The following is an 18582-nucleotide window of genomic DNA, read 5'->3' as shown; positions in this document are numbered from 1 at the left end:
AGAGGGAGCAGGACCGCCCACCCTCGTCCGGGGGGGGGTGAAATCGCTCAGGGGATCAAGAGACGTGCTGACGTTTCACTCCGGAGACGCACCAGCTGAATAACTTAACGCTTTCATTAGCAGTATCATTTGCATTATCAGGGATCATCTTTACTAGGGGAACAAATGCGGGAGGGCTTGGAGGTATTATGGCTCAAAGCAGCTGCCGTTAGCGCCTCTGAAAATGTGCGGCCACCATCACTGTTGAAAAGTTGCACGAACGGCAAGCGCTGCCTTTACAACTGCACACACTGAAATCATAACCCACATATTTTCACCCAGTTCTTCTGTCTAAAAAAAAAAAAAAAAAAAGAAGCTTTGGCTCCGCCCCTAGGCCGTATGCACCACTCAGAGATTGTGTTTACCAGTATAATCTCCATTATCCTGTGACAGACTTAATCCACTTTATTCGTTTCAGCACAGATTTGAGACTGAAACAGAGCAGATTTAATCAAATTACATTTTTTTTTAGGTGGGGATGTGCTCGGCCAGTTACGGGCCTCACTGCTGGAATCTGATTTGCTATTGTGGCTCTTTAATATGAAAAATCAGCCATGGTACTGTACCCTGAGCTCTAATGAGCAACACAAACTAAATGACACAAGTGTGCATGACCCAATGAAACCCACGTGACCGCTGAACGGCCTCGGATTGACCCGCACAAGAAGTCTGAACAGCAAATATTCTATTCGATTGACCGCCACAACAAAGAACAAAACAGAATGCACCTGTTTGTAGCATCTAAATCCTGCCAGTAATAAAAGCAACGTTTTCCATGAAAATGAAACTGAGGGGAATTCTGTGTTTGCACATTGCAGCATGTCTAAATGCTAAATATAAAGATCACTACGACTGAATGACACCGGAGCTGATTGTTGCAGAGAGATTCTGTCGGCATGACGCTGCCCTGCTGTTCGTTCCTTGTGAACTCTGACCTCTTAATGCACTCATGAGCAAACCTGTCCCATCCAGCTACAAGCCCAACAAATTCAATTAAACTAAACCTTTCAGGCTGAGCCGAGAGTCTGAAATTCACACCTGAGCACGCTCCATTGCAGCCTCTTTAATAACACCTTTAAAAGCCATTATGATAATCAACACCTCATGAGGTGCTGATTCATATGACACTCTGTTTACTTGTTATAGTTTATTTAGGAAAGAAACAAAAAAATAAATTCTGGATCAGTGAATCCCAAAGTGGTTTGCTTAAAGGAATAGTTAGACATTTGACAGTCTGCTGGCTGTAGCCTCATATTTATCACACAGATCGATCTCATCTGACTCGTGGCAAAAAAACAAACAAAACAAAAAAAAAAGCCAATTAGGCATATTTCTCTGCGAAATGCAGCGAGACATTTTCTGGACGATTATCAAAACGTGTTCGTGAATCAAAAACAAGTCAATATTTACAAGCAACACAATTTTAACACCGTGTTATATTTTGAAAAGTGTCAAAATGTAATAAAAATTAAAAATAATTTTAAATGCCCTGCTAAATATACAGCTATGACTATTGATGACAACTCATGGTTGGCGGTTGTCATAGTAACGCAACATGATTTTTCAATAGTTTTCCGTTGGTTTGTGAAGTGCTGCTGGGTATTTTGTACATCACCATCTTGCTATTTTTGAAGTGACCATATTTGGATGAGCTAGGGAGGAGCGAGCGGTGGATCTGACTCGATCTGATTGGGTATCCGAGGACACTATGCTCCGCCCACCACAGGGCGGTCAATCAAACAGACAAGCCTCCAAACATGCCACTTTTTGAGGCCTAATATCTGATTGATGATGGTATTATAATAAAATTGACTGCCAGAAAACCAATAAGACGGAGTGACTTTAACGAATGACGCCATAATGAAATGTCCTGACTTCATATTTCATGAGAAAAGTTGAGTGAGAGTCTCTGGAGCCAGAGCTTTTTTTGGAGCTAACTTCTAGTGGCCCTCGGTGGTATTGCAGTTTATGGCACATCAGCATCGGCCTTGCCTTTCAGACCTGCAGGCTACGTCCACTTTTACATACACTATGTTTCCAGGGTGTAAAGCTGCCAGAGCCAGCAATTAAAAAGTGTGCCAGAAGTCTGGGAGTCTGTGACCAGCTGTTTTTAGGAGACACATCAAACATGAGCGGGGGTGTCAGATAACAAATGATGGCAGAGACGTCAAGTGTCTTTTGTGTCAACTTTTTTGGGGGTCCGGTACTTTTGTTTGGGCCGGCTCCCATCTATAATGAAACACACTGGACACATTGTTTGGTTTGAGTAAGTAGAGTCACTTGACAGGAAGCACAGGCTCAGACCCTGTGGAACAACACGCTGCTGAAATCCATTGTTTTTCTCTGCAGACGGTTCAGGTTGCAGAAGTTTAGCAGCTCAAGTTACAAGCTGACATTATTTTTGGATCCTCGTGGTGGAGGGAGACGCGTCGTGGACGCAGCACATACTTTGAGGACTTGAGATAATATATTATGGGGCTCATAATTCTCCCATTTTTTTATGAGATCCTCATGGAGGGGGAGGGGGGGGGCAATCAGCACAGGCTTGGTTGCCGCTTTTCATTTCCTTAATGGAGACACAGTTACCCAACAAGGTTTATGGGAGCTTATTCAGAGGAAAATATTTATGTGCTCAACAAGTCATAAATGCAATACATGCTCAAAATCCTCCAAACAGCCCTGTAGAAATAAAGGGATGAATGCAGTTTGAGAGATCAACCCATGATTGCTTTGGCACCGTAAACATCAAGACGGAAACTCTTCAAAACCCACAGTGGCAGAGATGTGTTGAGTAAGATCTGCATAAATCAAACATCTAATAAATCCCGCGCAGACACACCCATATGTTTTGTGTATCTATCCTCGGGCCTATAGCGAATTTATTGCCATGATCATGAATTCCTGAGGGGTAACAATTCAGTCACCTGTCAGATAATTCACCTGGACGGCCTGCAGTTCATGTACAAAAGCAAAGCACAGAAGGAAGAAGACCTCACTGTACTCAGAGTGAGAGCTGCGGCTGCATGTGACCATTATTATCCATCAATCTGCTAATTATTTCTTCAATTAATCATTAGTGCAATAAAATGCATGTTTGTCACACAGCCAAGGCTCATGTCCAACAACATCTCGATTTGTCCACAATATCAGGGCGTCCCAGGCCTTGGAGGTTGAGAGTTTTGGATTGAAAGGTTCAATTCTGTGGACCGTCAAAGAAAGATGTTAATGGTTAAGGTGCCCTTGAGCAAGGCCTCAATGCCCCAACTGTTACCAATGTGTGTGTGCGGACTAAAACCTGAATACACACCAAACCATGAGGACATGTGCCACTGTGGGGACAAGAATTAAGGTCCTCAGAGGTAGCGTCTGCTTTTTGAGGGTTAAGATTTGGTTTTCGGCATTTATTTGTAATGGTTGAGGGAAATGCCGAGGTAAAATTTCTGCTAGTAAAAACATGTTTTATATGTAAAACATGTTTTACATAATAGAACAAAGCAAAACAGTCCATTGCTCAAAATACACTGGAGAAAAACAAGTGTTTTTGAAGTTTATAGCTCAATTAATTTGAGCAATCCACATGTCAATAATACAAATGGCAATCCAAGTTAGTTACAAAAATTATGAAATAATTAAAATTACCTTTTGTGACTACAATTCACCCCCCTCAAAACATTCCAGTATTGAGGGTTATTTTTCAGGCTGTTTGAAAAATGAGTCTTCAATCTGAAGAAAAATCTGAACTAGTAAACCAACTGGGTTTAGAAAAAATAGTTGCAACATAACTAGGAAAAAACAAAATGAGTTTTCCTTTTCTATCTAGTGTCCCAACCTTTTTGCCACATGACACTTTGAAATAATGGTTCTCAACTGATGAGCCCAAAAGTGATGTGCACTGAAAGAAAATGAAGGAGAAAAAAAAACACACTTATATTTTGAAGTCTACAAAATTTCTGACGCTGTGCTGTTATTATGAAGGACATTCGCTTCCCATGATGCAGTAAGTGTTTGCTACCAAACCAAAACTAACGTCTTCACATCAGCAGTTAGCTCTAATTTGTGAACAGGGTTAGAATTAGCTAAGTCTGACTTAGTCTGTCATTTTTTTTCATACAGTTCAATTTGGATTCTTGAAACTTGATGAGCATCGCCAGTTTAAACCAGCGACTGTATATAAAAGTGTTTGTCGCTTCCGGGACTGAAAAATGAGGCAGATGTGGAAGTGCCTTAAATTGCAATACCACCGAGTGCTTCTAGAGGTCGGCTCCAAAACGTGTCCCGCTCCATAGGCTCCCATTCAACTTCTCGTGAAATTCAAAGTCAGTAAATTTTTTTCAACATGTTATTTATGTCGTTCTAGCTATAGTCACACCTTCTTATCGGTTTCCTGGTGGTTCATCTGAAAATAATCACGTCATTAGTTAGAAAATACACTTCAAAAATAAGTGTTTTTGGGGGCGTGTCTGTTTGATTGACAGACCTGTGGTGCAGTAGGGTTACAGCTATCGGTGGGCGGGATGTAGTATCGTCAGATTTCCAATCAGATCAGTCAGATCCACCGCTCGCTCCTCCCCCAGCTCGCCCAAATATGGTCACTTCCTGCTCCAAACCGCTCCGAACTAGCAAGATGGTGATGGACAGAATCTGAACTCGAGGCTTCATAATGGCCGTTCACAAACCAACGGGTGACGTCACAGCTGGTTGCCCGGTATGAAAAGCACATATATCTGTAGTTGAAGGTAATTCTGCCTCTTTATCTCACAGGATTTTTGGCCCTATTTGAACTTTTTTATTTGATGTTTTTAAAAGTGAATAAAGGCATTGTGTGTTATTGCACTATTTTTTTTATTAAATAAATTTGAGTGGCTAAAAATTTTTAAACAATTTTGGGTCACCACTTAAGAGCCTTAACTCAGATTTAACTCATGAGACTTTAAAAGGGTCTCAACCCTCAGGTTGGGAAACAAGAGCAAACAAAAGCATCAAACTGCCACATAAGAAGCAGGAACCATAAAAAAATAATTTAAAAAAAAACCTTCAATAATAAACTAATTACAGACGTAATTGCAAAGAGGTAACCAATTATTTTTCTGTTGACTGGGCTGATCGATTGATCAACTAATTCTTGAAGCTTTAAATGCTTTTCTAACGGTACAGCAGTCTTTATTTTTAGAGAGTGTTTTACAGCACTTTATAAGATAATCCAAAAAATATTAGAAAAAAAACATAAAAAATGGAGTGAAGCAGCCGGTACTAAACATCATCAATCAATAGCTGTTATATCATCAGAGCAGAACATCAGGCGGGGTTAAATTCACGAGAGATTTCAACTTGTTTTTTCTGTCTTAAAATGGTCCTTTGCACAAACACCACGGTACATCTTTAGAAATGATTACAGATCTGTGCAGTAAATATCCTCTCAAGGCAATTTTGGCCAATAATCAGGCTGAGTAGAGCTAGTACTTAGATCCAATAACACCAAATATGAAAGCTGAGGGAGTTCAGTGAGAGGCACTTTCCATCCAGCAGTGCTGGGCTTTTCTGATCCAGGCTGCCTGAAAACAGAACGATATTTCACCCAGTTAAAGTAAAATCTAATATTTGTCTCCTGCTTGGATTTGATTCAGAGCATGAGGGATGATAACCGCTGCTCACTGCTGTTAGAGATTTTATAAAGGATACATTAAAAGTTAAAACGCTGTGTGTGTGTGTGTGTGTGTGTGTGTGTGTGTGTGTGTGTGTGTGTGTGTGTGTGTGTGTGTGTGTGTGTGTGTGTGTGTGTGTGTGTGTGTGTGTGTGTGTGTGTGTGTGTGTGTGTGTGTGTGTTTCACACAGCGAGGGTATGAGTGCTGCCGTATGCCGGACAGAGCTCCTGATGTGGAGGATGTAATGGAATATAGACTGGACGGAGGCCGGAGAGAGAATCTCAAGGACGTGCAGCCACTGGGCTGGATGGGCCACTGACAGGGCGGTAATTGAATGCCAGCCTGCGTGTGCTGAAGGTCAGCCTAAGTGTGTGTGTGTGTGTGTGTGTGTGTGTGTGTGTGTGTGTGTGTGTGTGTGTGTGTGTGTGTGTGTGTGTGTGTGTGTGTGTGTGTGTGTGTGTGTGTGTGTGTGTGTGTGTGTGTGTGTCTATACATATCTCTGTATCACTATTAATGTAAGGGCTGTAAAATGAAAACGAGCAGCACCTGAACAACACAACAAAGAAATACATACAACACTTTGTTGTCCCATTTTTCAGTAGTTTAAAGTAAAAGATCTGAGACTTCTTTTATGCACACAAAAGGTTTAATTCTCTCAAATTTTGTTAAAATCTGTGTTAGTAAGCACTTCACCTTTAATCCATCCACCTGACAGGTGTGGCACATCAAGATGCTGATTAACCCTTTGGACCCTATAGGCTATTTTCAGGGTAATTTCACTATCTTCACTTTTAAGATCATATCTTGGTCATTTTAGGGGAAAACCCTTCATGCTATATCTTTTTTTTTTTTTTTTTCTTTCAGGACAGTCTAGGCTATCCAGATCTTTCATCATTTAATTTGTTAATAGTTAGACAGCTTTAATATTAGCTTTTATGTCAAGGAAAAAAAAATTATAATTTTTTTATGTTTTCACATACAAATTGTATGACAAATTGTTGTCAGTAGGGATATCTTGATTGTCTAGAATGTGGCAATATCTGAACCATGTTTGTGGGACACTGTATGACTCAGCAGTTAGAAAACAAAATGTGCTGAGTGCCTGATGGAAAAGAAATGTCATGAATGACTCCGGGTAGCCAGGGGCTCAATCGGGGACTAACTAACTCCGGAGAGGTCCATAAATGCGTTATTTATGTATTTATTTCATACAAAGTGGGATGTAATATCACCCCCATGTTGAAGACAATGCAGAAGTCTGCTGTGATTTCAAAACCAGATCAGTGGAAAACCCTTTGTCGTACAGATAAACGAAGGGTGTCATCAGAGAGTGTAAGTTCTGTTGTTTATTTCGATATACAGCATGTTGTGAAGCGATCGGGACTTCTGGTTATTTCAATCAAGAGAAGCGGGGGTGGAGACGGATAAAACTACACCTTTTAAAGTGGCCTTCTATTGTTACCAGTCCAACGTCCCCCTGTACAACAATCCTGCTGTTTATTCAGCATCTTGATGATCCACCTGTCAAGTGGATGGATTATCTCGGCAAAGTTGAAGTGATCTCTAACACATATTTTACCAACTTTGTGAACAAAATTTTAGAGAAAATAAACCTTTTGTGTGCACAGAAGAAGTTTTAGATATTTCACTTCAACTCATGAAAAGTGGAAGCAAAAGTTTGTGTTTATTTCATTCTTTTGAAGGACAAAAGCCATGTAAACTGCACTCTCTTAAAAGAGAAAGAAAAACAAATATTTTTCACAAACTACAGGTATTCAGACAGCTTCAAGGTCATCCATAATTAATCACCACTGGTCAGTTTCCTCTCTTAAATCTGACAGAGAACACTATCTCCACAAAACTACTCAACTGCAGAGACTCCATTCACAACCAATATGTTCAAAGTGTCCTCTGAAACATTAGCACACAGTAGTCAGGTTTAAATGTGAATGTCATGCAAATATTAACTGAATCTATGTGCACCACTGTTGAAATAGAAATATAGGAAGTTTGTGGCGCTATCAGTTTAAATGCATCCATGAAGACAGTTTTAGTGCCGAGTCTGTACAAATATGGTCCCAAAGCAACACAACACAAGAACCACAAGTACTGGAAGGAAAAACTGCCTTTTAACAGGAAGAAACCTCCAACAGAACCAGACTCAAGAAGTGGGCGGCCATGTGACTCGATCGGTTGGAGTGAGGGGAGAGGAGGAGAGAAAAGAACAGCATAGAGAATCCAAGACAATAAACTGTTGACTACCAACAGGTGAAGCCTCGATTATCTCTGGTATCTGATGCTGCATTCAAATGAAACTTGCTTTTGGTTACAACATGGAAAGTCGTGTGCGCCGTATGCTTGCCCTTCAAATGGTGAAGTCATAAAAACACTGTTGCTAGGCAACAGCAACATGGACGATGTCTAAAAGCCACAGCTAAGATGTTAGCAAGCCAACGGGAGGATAATGTAATGTAGAAAAGTCAAAGGCACAGAGGGAAAAGATGAGGCCGCTGGGAACATCTTCCTCTGACATAGGATATTATCGAATTTATGAAGACACACTCTATGAGGAAAATTACAATATATTAGCTTAAAATCCAACGAAAACATCCATGTCCTCTGCTATTTCTGTTGATGTCAGCAAACACGTCACAACTCATGAACTCGAGGTTTATAGAAGATTTCAAGTTCTGATGTTGTGAATACCAAAAGAGGCCGGCGTTCATATATATATGGACTTTTCTGTTGTACACGATAAATACGACGTTCATTTGAATGCAGCATCAATGCAAACCAAAACCTGTCCATTTGTTGTGTATTATTTCCTCCTAACCTTTTAAACACCTGGATTAAGCTTCTATGAATGCTCGTGGTTGGTTTCCTTTTCCAGACCCACGGTCTATGAGACCAGTCTACTGATAAACACTCCACTGAAGAAAACATCTGGAAAGGACATTGAACTATATCTTTATCTGCCCAACACGACACACCACCTTGTATGCCTAAGCCAAGCATAAAAACGTTGTTACGATAGTTTTATTTCTTCTTAAAGGTGGATGGAAACGCACCTTGTGTCTACGTTTGTACAGTAACAATCCAAGATAGATCTGATCTCTTCATTATTTGATTTGACCCTCTTCAATGGCAAACTCCCTCCACCCACCCACAGACAAGCAATGCTCAGTCAGGGATGCAAAGGATGTGCTGACACCTGCTCGAAAGTGCAGCGAGGAGAGAGAGCGCAAGGGATGTGTGAAATGGGGTTGGCTTGCCAAAGGCACGAAAGGGCGAAGCAACACTGGTGGGCACTGCGCTGCAAGAGGTGCACATTATAGGGTGTCTTTGGCAGGAGCGGCAAGTCATAGAAATTCCTCAATCCGGACGTGATTCAGTCCTTTTTAGAGTCGCTCGCAGCAGTTTTTAGACGACTTATAAACGCTTCAGCCAAGGTGTTTAAAGTTAATTATACAAAGAGGCATAACAGCGCTTATTAGTGCTTTCACACAGCTCTTCTAATTACAGCTGCTTATGAGATTGTTTATTCAGCATCAATAAATCATACGTAAGCTCCCCGACTGCACACGAGCTGCTTAGAAGTCAACCGAGTAACATCGGCTTCACGTATCAACACATCTACTTCCATGTTAGTCCCGTTCGCTTCGTCGTTCTATGACGCTCACGCTGAAGCTGCAGCTCGGAGCGACACGAGCGCGCTCGCTGTGGGTTCAACAATTTTCTCGGGAAAGAAACACTTCTTGGACAGATGTCAAGAGATCTGTCTGACCCTGAGGTGACGTACGTCGAGCAAAGTGCTCGGACAAAAGACAGAAAAAGTTATTATTGTATATATATATATATATATATATATATATATATATATATATATATATATATATATATATATATATAAATACAAATGGTTTAAAAAGTAAGTTTATATTCTTATAGAGGAACAAGTAAATCAACTCATTAGCATTATTCAACAACTGCCTTTTTTTTGTCTTATTCTCTTTTATTAATTAGTGTTTGGCTATTTTCACACTTTTAACACATAATTAAGGTTAAATACGAAACACTAATTCTATTTCAATTCCAAAAAGTTGTATTCCATCAATCGAAAACTAACTAGATTGACTGATTATCAAAATAGTCAATTGAGTAATCGAATTAACTGACAATCATAACTTGAAAATATACAAACAAAGTTTAAAGTAAATTGGCCTTAATCATGATTAAAAGAAGCAAAATTGGCGCTGAGTCTGTGATTTTATTGCTGTTTTTTATAGGTTGTGAAATTAATCAATATTACACATTGCATTTAGGCTATACAACTAAATAAAATATGTAATCAAAATGTATTCATATTGTGGAACAATTCGCTCTCAAAATATAAAACTTTTTGTTAGTGTGATCTACGTTACCATGGCAAGTAGTAGGCCGACCCTTAGTAACGACCTAGCAACAGAGGATTTCCAGTCTGTTTTAATGTATATACATTATATGCATAGGAACACAAAATTGCTTAGCGAGCTCAATCTTGTTGTAACTAAGATATGTGTAAGATAAAATTCTTCAAATATTCATGTCCATGTAAAAGACCACTTGAATGTATAAAACTTCATACAAGTAAACTGCACTACATAATCTGAATTACATGACAGTAATCCACATAATATTGGATTTCTCTCAGTTTAAATCATTAATTAATTTGTTTTTGGTTTACTAATTAATCACAAGTCTATGCATATGTATTTTTTACTGCCTGTGAGGATAGACCGACTTTAAATCTTTGGTGTTCAGATCATTTAATTACTGTGCATGTCATATCAACATGATATAGATGTGGATCTAGATGCTGTATTAATCCATCCAACCAGAACCACATGATCTGAAATACTGGCTTTCCCAGAATGCTGCAGGCTTTATTTGCAAGGAGACTCTGCTGGGACTGGACTGGCTGAGAGAGGAGAGAGGAGAGAGGGGAGGAGGGATCACCAGAAAGAGCTGGCACATGCCCAGTGCTGAGAGTCTGCCATCCACAGCATGAGCACAGCCCCTCTCCTAAGCTCATTACTGAGCTCTACTCTCACGATCGTGAGCGACGAAGTACGGCGCACCGAAAGAAATGAGTGCCAGAGAGGAAGTCGTACCCTGTGTCTGCTGGAAAACTGTAAACTGTTGGTACTAGATTAGATCAGCCACAGGAATGCCTGCTCCAAACTGTAGGCTGCTGTGATTGGTTGATTTACGGTCTCTAAAACGTAGTCCTAACCTTAACTTTAACTCTCCCGTTTGGTGGGCATGTTAAATATGTTGAGTACACCTCCACTGAAATCTGGACAGGTGAGCACAGAAATGACACAGTGCTGCTAAAAATTAAAATCAGTCAAACTGGCTGATATGCTTTCTTAAACACAGTTAACTGATATTAAGTCTTAGTTATTGCAGCTCAGGTGAACCACAGACTGTCGAGTGACCTTGTGTTCTTAATTTTTGTCCAGTTATCCATCTGTCCAGGATGTTTTAACCATTGACTGTAAGTGGACGTAGCTTCAGTGCATTAAGAGAGGGGCGGAGCTTCACTGTCCAAGACCGAAGAAGGTTCGTCAGGTCAGGGGACACCAGGTGAATTTTCTTTGTGTCACCGTGAATTCGTCCCCCAGAGTCAGAGATTATCAACATCGAGTTCCACTGGGACCTTCTGAGGCGTCTGAGGGAAAACACTCACTGCAGACCACCTGAACTGTAGCGTCATGGCAACAGGGTTCTCCAACATGACAACACGCCCGCTCACAGCGGTTGAAAACGGACGAGTTTCTCACCCTCAACAACGTATCAGATCCCCACTACCCGTACAAACCAAATCTGGCTCCCTGCAACTTCTCTCTGTTCCCCAAAATTTGACACAAAATCTGATGTGCACTTTGTGTCAAATTGGCTGTGGGTCGGGACCAGCATTCAAAAATGTTTGTAATATCAAAAACTTAATCACATCAAGCCAGAATTGAAATCCAAACCAAATGCATTCTACAATTATTGTTTTATCTATATTAATTTGCTGCATTGATTGCTTTTAAATAAATAAATCATCAAGTGGCAAATCACCAAATTGTGACTCAGCCAGGGCCTTAGTTCTTGTAGATGTTGAGGGCCAAACAAGAAGACATGTCAAATATTTCTAAAAGAAATTTCCCAAAAATGTCCATCTGATTGTGCTCCATAAAGAGTAGATCTGTTGAGAGTTTCTATTGCTGCAGTTTTATACGGTTTGCAATTTACTTCTTAACAAGCCCCGAAAAGCAGTCATCACATAAAACATCATTAAGCTGCACTGCAGCAGAAGTTTAAAGAAACGCCACTCATGTCCCTCATCCATATCATTAAAACTTCTGAAAACACTGCAGATGTCAGACAAATTAAAACTCCGCTGTAAAACGCTTTCTCAACCATCTCGTGAAAAGCAGCCTCACTGAATGTCCCAGACGGTCCCAGTATTGAGACAAAAACCGAAGACAGACGCATTTATCTAAAGCTGGACCCGCAGAAGCAGTAGGAGGGCTTTCAGACGCCGCCTCGCTACCACTGGGAAGCCTCCGATATGATGTGAGTGACATTTCTGACACCTTCACATTTCCCGTCTGCTTCTACACATCTCTTTCTTTTGGGAACAAGTGTGCCAAGCCTACGGCTCACGAGGGAGCTCCAGATCCTGTGAAAACATCAAGGAGGCGGCTCACAAGAAGGGAATTACAGATGAATACCATCTGGCCAAAAGCCAGCGCGACAAACGCTTAAAGAAACAAAAGAATCCGAGCACAGGACCTGAGGAGAGTCGGTCTGCCGTCAGTGACTCTGCCTGAAAATAGTCCTTCAAATGCACCACTCCTCGACACTTGCCAATGACATTTAATTACTTCTATAGTGCCATCAGCATCCCTCTTGCTTTACCTTGATTGGTGGCCAAGTCACAGTAGACTTTGTTGAACTAACCTCGGGTCTCCCTGACCATATGCTGCCTCCCCGATGGGCACTTGGCACAAGAAAACTTCTTTAAATGTCCATTTACGGTAACTGATCATGCATCCATCACTGATCTGATGTGGTTATGAAAAGAGTTCAACACGAACATTTGCATGATGAGGGCCATATATCTGATATCTGCTTTAGGAAAGTTGTAACTTATTTCCCATCTTGAAAGTTAAGCTCATGTTTTAACCAAACACAGGTTAACACAACCGCCACCTCCTCACTGCCCACCAAGAATATAAACACTGACAGATTCATGACATTATTGACAAGGCCAACAGGACTATTCACGTCACGTTTACAGCTAACACGGTCCAGATTTTAAAGAGATGCAATGGCCTGTGTGGTAGTGAGACAATGAAATAAACTCGAGAAAGGTTGCTTTGAGTCATAGATCCCGGTATTTCAAGTCTTCTTATATGCATAAACAATGCACAGGGATTTATAATACTATGAAGAAGAGTTTTACAACAGTGGATTCATTAAATAAATTACTACTTTTTATAACTCTGTGCTGTTTGGCCTGATAACTCTGCACACTGCAGCAATCACAAGCAAATGTACAGTAGCATTTCTTTCAGTTGCAAACACACATTTTTGTCAAAAACACTCCAACAGCAATGCAAAAAAAGAAAGCGAAAGAGTTACCGCAGCGCCTTTCAGTCATATCACAGGCGTCTGACAGAAAAGACACACTTCGGTTTAAAACAATACATCCGTCTACACGCATTTTACTCGAACGGTATGAGCCCGAGTGCCACCTGAAACATGTTCTTGTACTTTGCGGTGATGCAGTTTTGGGCTCTGAGCACTGCCACAACGCAGGTGACCTACAACATAATACTGAGCCTGAATGCGTCCTGTGTTAAGACACAGACGGAGGACTGAAGCTTCTGCTGCTGCAAACGTGCACCAAAGATGGACAAGGTTATTTGAATACCATCAACCCTCTGAGCATGTCTTACTTTTAATATGACATTTCCACTGCTTAAGCCTCCTGTATCCAGTGAATTTGATACAGTCAGTACAGATTACTCTGGGCTTTACCTTCCACTTCAAACACCGTCGTACAGCAGCTTCACAAGAAATAGTCCTACTTTAACTTTACTGTTTCGGTGACTTTAAAGTTTTCTGACATATGATTTTCCTTTGTTTTTCCAGAACAACTTTGATACAGACTTCCCCCTACCCTACGACTCTAAAGCTAAATAAATAACACATTCAATTTTTTTCGTGTTTAATCTGTACTGTAAACATTATTGTATGAATGAAACGGCTTTAAATGTCCTGCTGGACAAATCCAGGCGAACTGTTTCTCTCTAGTCTCTTATGCTAAGCTAGGCTAATTAGCTGCAGGCTATAGTCTCAGATCAACTGAGCTGCTTTAATCGAACCTTCTTCTCTTCGTTTTGGAGCAAGATTGTTTCTGACCATCTGTTTTAATTTGTGTCCATTGGAACCTGAAATCTGACGCGCAGCTCCCGCGCATGGAAAAAAAAAAAAAAAAAATCCCATTATACACACCAGCAAACACACAAACTTTTTCCAGGCTGACCAGGTGGGCCAACAGGTCAAGTTCAACAGGAAAGCATTTGGTTACAGCTTTGTATAACATAGCAGCTTAAAAGATGAATATGCCATTTTTCAGAAAAATAAATACACTTATTTATTTTCCCTCTGAGAATTTGATGTGAAGATTGATACAACTATCGTGTCTCTATAAAGCTAAATAAATGTTACATTTTGCTTGTTTAATCCGTACTAAACACATTTTTGTTAGGATGAAACAGCTTTAGAGGTCCTGCTGGGCAGATTTGAGGAAAGCCGGGCTAGTTGTTTCCCCTTGTCTCCCCCAGTGTTTATGCTAAGCTAAGATAATTAGTATGATTGCATACTAGATGGACAGACATGAAAATAGTTTTGTAAATTGAGCTACTCCTTTTTTTTTATTATTATTCTCTAGTGGGCTGCCACAGTAAATATTTCATCTTAATATTTTAACACGCAGCAAATAGTTTTGAACTGCACTATTTTGTACTTTACTTACTTGCATCGTCTCGTCTTCCCTCCGACTTTAAACATTTATGACAATAAAATTGCATTACTAATGCCTGAAATCCTTAAATTCTGATGACAGGTTTGTGCGCTGCCTTTACCGTTAGCAAAAATGGATTAAAAATCAGCCACAGCTGGTGTTGTCATGATGTTTTCGGGTTCTGTGTAGCACCACGCTGAAATCAGTGCCGTATATTCCGGGACTCTATAATATAAGAAGTAAACCAGCTCTCGTTTGTGACTACTAATAGGCCGTGTTGTGATTTGTGGCTCTGTGGTGCAGCTTGTAAGACTTAAATCACCATCAGTGTCGTGCCGATAACAGACAACACCTTTGAATTTATATCATTGAAGAAGGTGGCTAATTTGTGCTTTAAAAAAGTGACACCCCAGAGAGGTTCTCTGCTCCTAAATCAAATACTGCTTCCCTGCACTGGAGCAAGTTTTTAATACTGTGCTCATCTTGGACCCGGCTGGCACCACAGGAGGAGCCAGACCTGTGAGTAGACCGGTTTTGACTGGGTATGTGGGGTCATTGGGATCAGTTACTAGGCGACAGCTTGGCACATGTCTCCCTCATCTGGACACAAGTGGGAAAGCAAGGTTAAATAAGTACATGGGTCAATACGGAGTGCTCTGAAAAAAATATGAACAAAAGGGATATTGTGCAGTTTGTAGCTGCAGGAGTGACTGGTTTGTGAAGCTCTTAGATCAGCAGCCTGTAGGTGCTCTGTGCATCACACGCAGCACTCTGACCCCATCCATCCATGTGCAGTGTGGAATTTACAGCGTCTGAATCCCGTGCATGCAGCATTGGAGGCTCTATCAAATTCAAGAGTGCATTTTATCTGACATGTGATGCATTATTTAGTTACTTTTCCATCTTGAGGGCTGACACAGTCACACCCCTCTCTGGAGAACTCAAATGGGACTGCTTGCTATGATACAATGCACACATTTCCTCCTCTTCCATTCTCCAATTACACCACTATTTTATCACACAAATGAGCCTCTCTCACACACACATCACACACACGCCGACCTTACCCACAGCCACGCCGATCAAGCTATCTTTGTCATGATCAATCACTGTGGACACGTGGATTTGTAAAACTGACATGTGAATTATCCCATTTCAGACATCAAGCATACGAGCCAGGCCGTTTCTAGACAGTTGTCGTTTCCCTCATACGATTTAACCAGAGCTGAACTTTCACGTGACTATATGAGATATGCAGCCATTTGTTAGAATGAAATTGCCCCACAGTTCATATGACCTAACGTGCAGAGGGGGGGGGGGGGAATATCATGCGATTGCAAAAAAAAAAAAAAAAGCAGCAAGCAGCACACGAAGACACAAATCATCAGCTATGTGCGGCACAAGATATATTGCACTTCAACTCACCTTGAGCGGCCGTTCCTCTGGTGCTGAATACACTTGCTATCAGAGTGGCCACATACCAAATCATAGTACTATTGCCGACCAGCTATTACCACGCAAAGTGCCCCGTTCAACCAATCTCTCATATTCGACCTTGCACCTCGCGGTCTCTTAGCAAAAGCCCCTTCTCATATCCTGTTTGCTTTCCTGGTGGCGTTTCCCTTCATCCCTTCCCTCCCCCGTCCTTCCATCCGCATCCTCTCCCGAAGAGACAGAGCACCTGCACCGCCGCGTTTGTAGTAGACGGAGCCGTTTTACGAGCGCATAGTGAAACCAAGTGTGAGAATGCAGCCACAGGTCCGCCTCTTCTGTCATTGGATTGGCTGCTGATTGAGGCTTTGGGGCGTGTATTGGTTCTCCGTACGGCCCCGCACCCGAATGACAGGATAGCGGGCGTGCGCCGATTCAAGGTGAGTTGGAGCGTGCCGTAGTAGTGGAACCGCAGTATCATGCGCATTGACAGAGAACCGCGTCCACATCTTTAAATACCTCTCCTAAACTGGCCCCACGTGCACCGTCGCCGCCCATCACCCATTCATCCACACAGCCCTTTTGCGTTATTCCTCGTATCGATATTGGCCCCGTGCAGCTGTTTAAATTGAGGGTGTCGTAATGAAGGGGGTGGGTACGCTGGTGGAGGCGTGTGACTCATCCACCCACAGCCCCGCGGCTATTGTCATGTCGCTGTCGCCGACGTTAAACACTTTTATTTTTTTCCGCCGACGCGCCGCGTCTGGCTTCATGTGTTGGGTGTGGCGACACATACAATACGCCTGCTTTTTTTTTTTTTTTCCTCGACGGCCGCGCGAGCGCGAGGATGCGGCTCCGTCGCGCTGCCCACTGCGCACACATGGTTACCACCGATAAAGGATGCTTCGCATTGCCTCCCTGTGTTTTCTAAATGCATGACCACAGAGGATTCATAAAAAAAAAAAAAAAAAAAACTGCGCCTCTGGCTGCTCGACATCAGCCCCACAGCTCATCCAAATAACGCCGCTCGCGCTGCCGCTGCCGCTGCCGCCTGGCTGGAAAATAAACATGTAGGTGATGCATCATTTGAGAGATTTGAGTCTCGGATCATATTTTTCAAATCCAGCAGAATCGGTCTCATTTTTGTCTCAACATTTGTGTCAGTCTGTCTGTATATGTCTGTCTGCCCCCCCCCCACCCCCACCGCTACCCTCCTTCAATTTTATTTATTTATTTATTTTTATTTTTTTTGGGGGGGGGGGGGAGCTGTCATGTCTGAAATCAAAGGAAATCTAAAAAATGTCACCAAGAACCTAAATAATTTCTGTCTGCAGACATTTATTAGTTCTGCAGTTAACTAGTATTGTCAGACAGTTTAACAGTTAACACTAGATATTTTTCAGTACATTGGGACTAAAGTCAGAGTCACAACTCAGGTTTCTGTAAGGTAAGGATGGAAGGACACCTTAAAGAAAGAAGTGCCCTAAAGTATTTTTGTGAGGTGCAACTCCAGTGCTCCTTGACATTTAATCTCCAAGACTCCGGACCTCCACGGGGGGTGACTACCATTCCTACTAAACATATTTCCTCAGTGTATGTGTTGATGGTGGGTGGTGAGCGCTGTCAAACATGTCGGTCCATATAGGTGACAGTTTGAGGTGACAGTCAAGGCTACAGAAAAGGATTTATGTCATTTTCATGCCACTCAATGACCCCTCTTGTGATGGTGTGGAAACATTTGCAAACATATTTCTTCAGGTTTTTCTTTCATATGTCGCCTGTCTGTGTGTTAGAGTTACTGTTAACAACCTCTCCTTAAGTTGATGCCCTATGAATCTAAAGGGGTTACGACAATATGATTTACAACATAGGAAATAAAACCCAGTTTTCCAAAAAGCTGCGTAAAACGTAAAAAAATTAAAAAAAAATTAAAAAAACGGAACACTGATTTGCAAATCATGTAAAAACATTTAATTGAAAATAGACCAAAGACAACGGATCATTCACTGAAAACTTGTATTGTTTTATGAATATGCTTATTTTGAATTTGATGGCAGCAACATTCCAAATGATGCACAAGGTCAAAAAAAAGACTGGAAAGGTTTTGTAATGGTTCAAAAACACCTGGTGTAACATCTCACAACTAATTAGGTAACAGATCAGTAACATGATTGGGAATTTTAAAAAAAAAGGAGCATTTTAGAGAGACAGAGTCTCTCAGCAGTGAAGATGGGGAGAGGTTCACCAATCTGTGAAAGACTGAGTGGGAAAATAGTGCAACAATCTAAGAATAATGTTCCTCAACGTAAAATTGTAAACAATTTGAGGATTTCATTATCTACGATTCATAGAATCATGAAAAGATTCAGAGAATCTGGAGAAATCTCTGTATGCAAGGAACAAGGCTGA

At 41.3% G+C, this 18582-nt stretch overlaps 1 protein-coding gene across 4 annotated transcripts in view; it reads right to left on the bottom strand.

Moving 5' to 3' along the window:
* The window catches only part of igsf9ba (immunoglobulin superfamily, member 9Ba), a 66703-nt gene extending 49920 nt beyond the window's left edge, over window positions 1-16783 (bottom strand). For all 4 annotated transcript variants that reach the window (XM_069712916.1, XM_069712917.1, XM_069712918.1 and 1 more), the window contains exon 1: window positions 16168-16783. In XM_069712916.1, coding sequence (XP_069569017.1) covers window positions 16168-16231 — 64 coding nt within the window. In that variant the 5' untranslated portion in view covers window positions 16232-16783. The remainder of the gene's footprint in view (window positions 1-16167) is intronic.
* Between the last annotated feature and the right edge of the window lie 1799 nt (window positions 16784-18582).

Source organism: Brachyistius frenatus, unplaced genomic scaffold (genome assembly GCF_029030835.1).
Source record: "Brachyistius frenatus isolate BFR_SWC_R1_liver_20210118 unplaced genomic scaffold, ASM2903083v1 Contig_114, whole genome shotgun sequence".
Lineage (NCBI taxonomy): Eukaryota > Metazoa > Chordata > Actinopteri > Embiotocidae > Brachyistius > Brachyistius frenatus.
The sequence above is the reverse complement of the archived record's forward strand: the minus strand, read 5'-3'. Positions and strand labels throughout refer to the sequence as shown.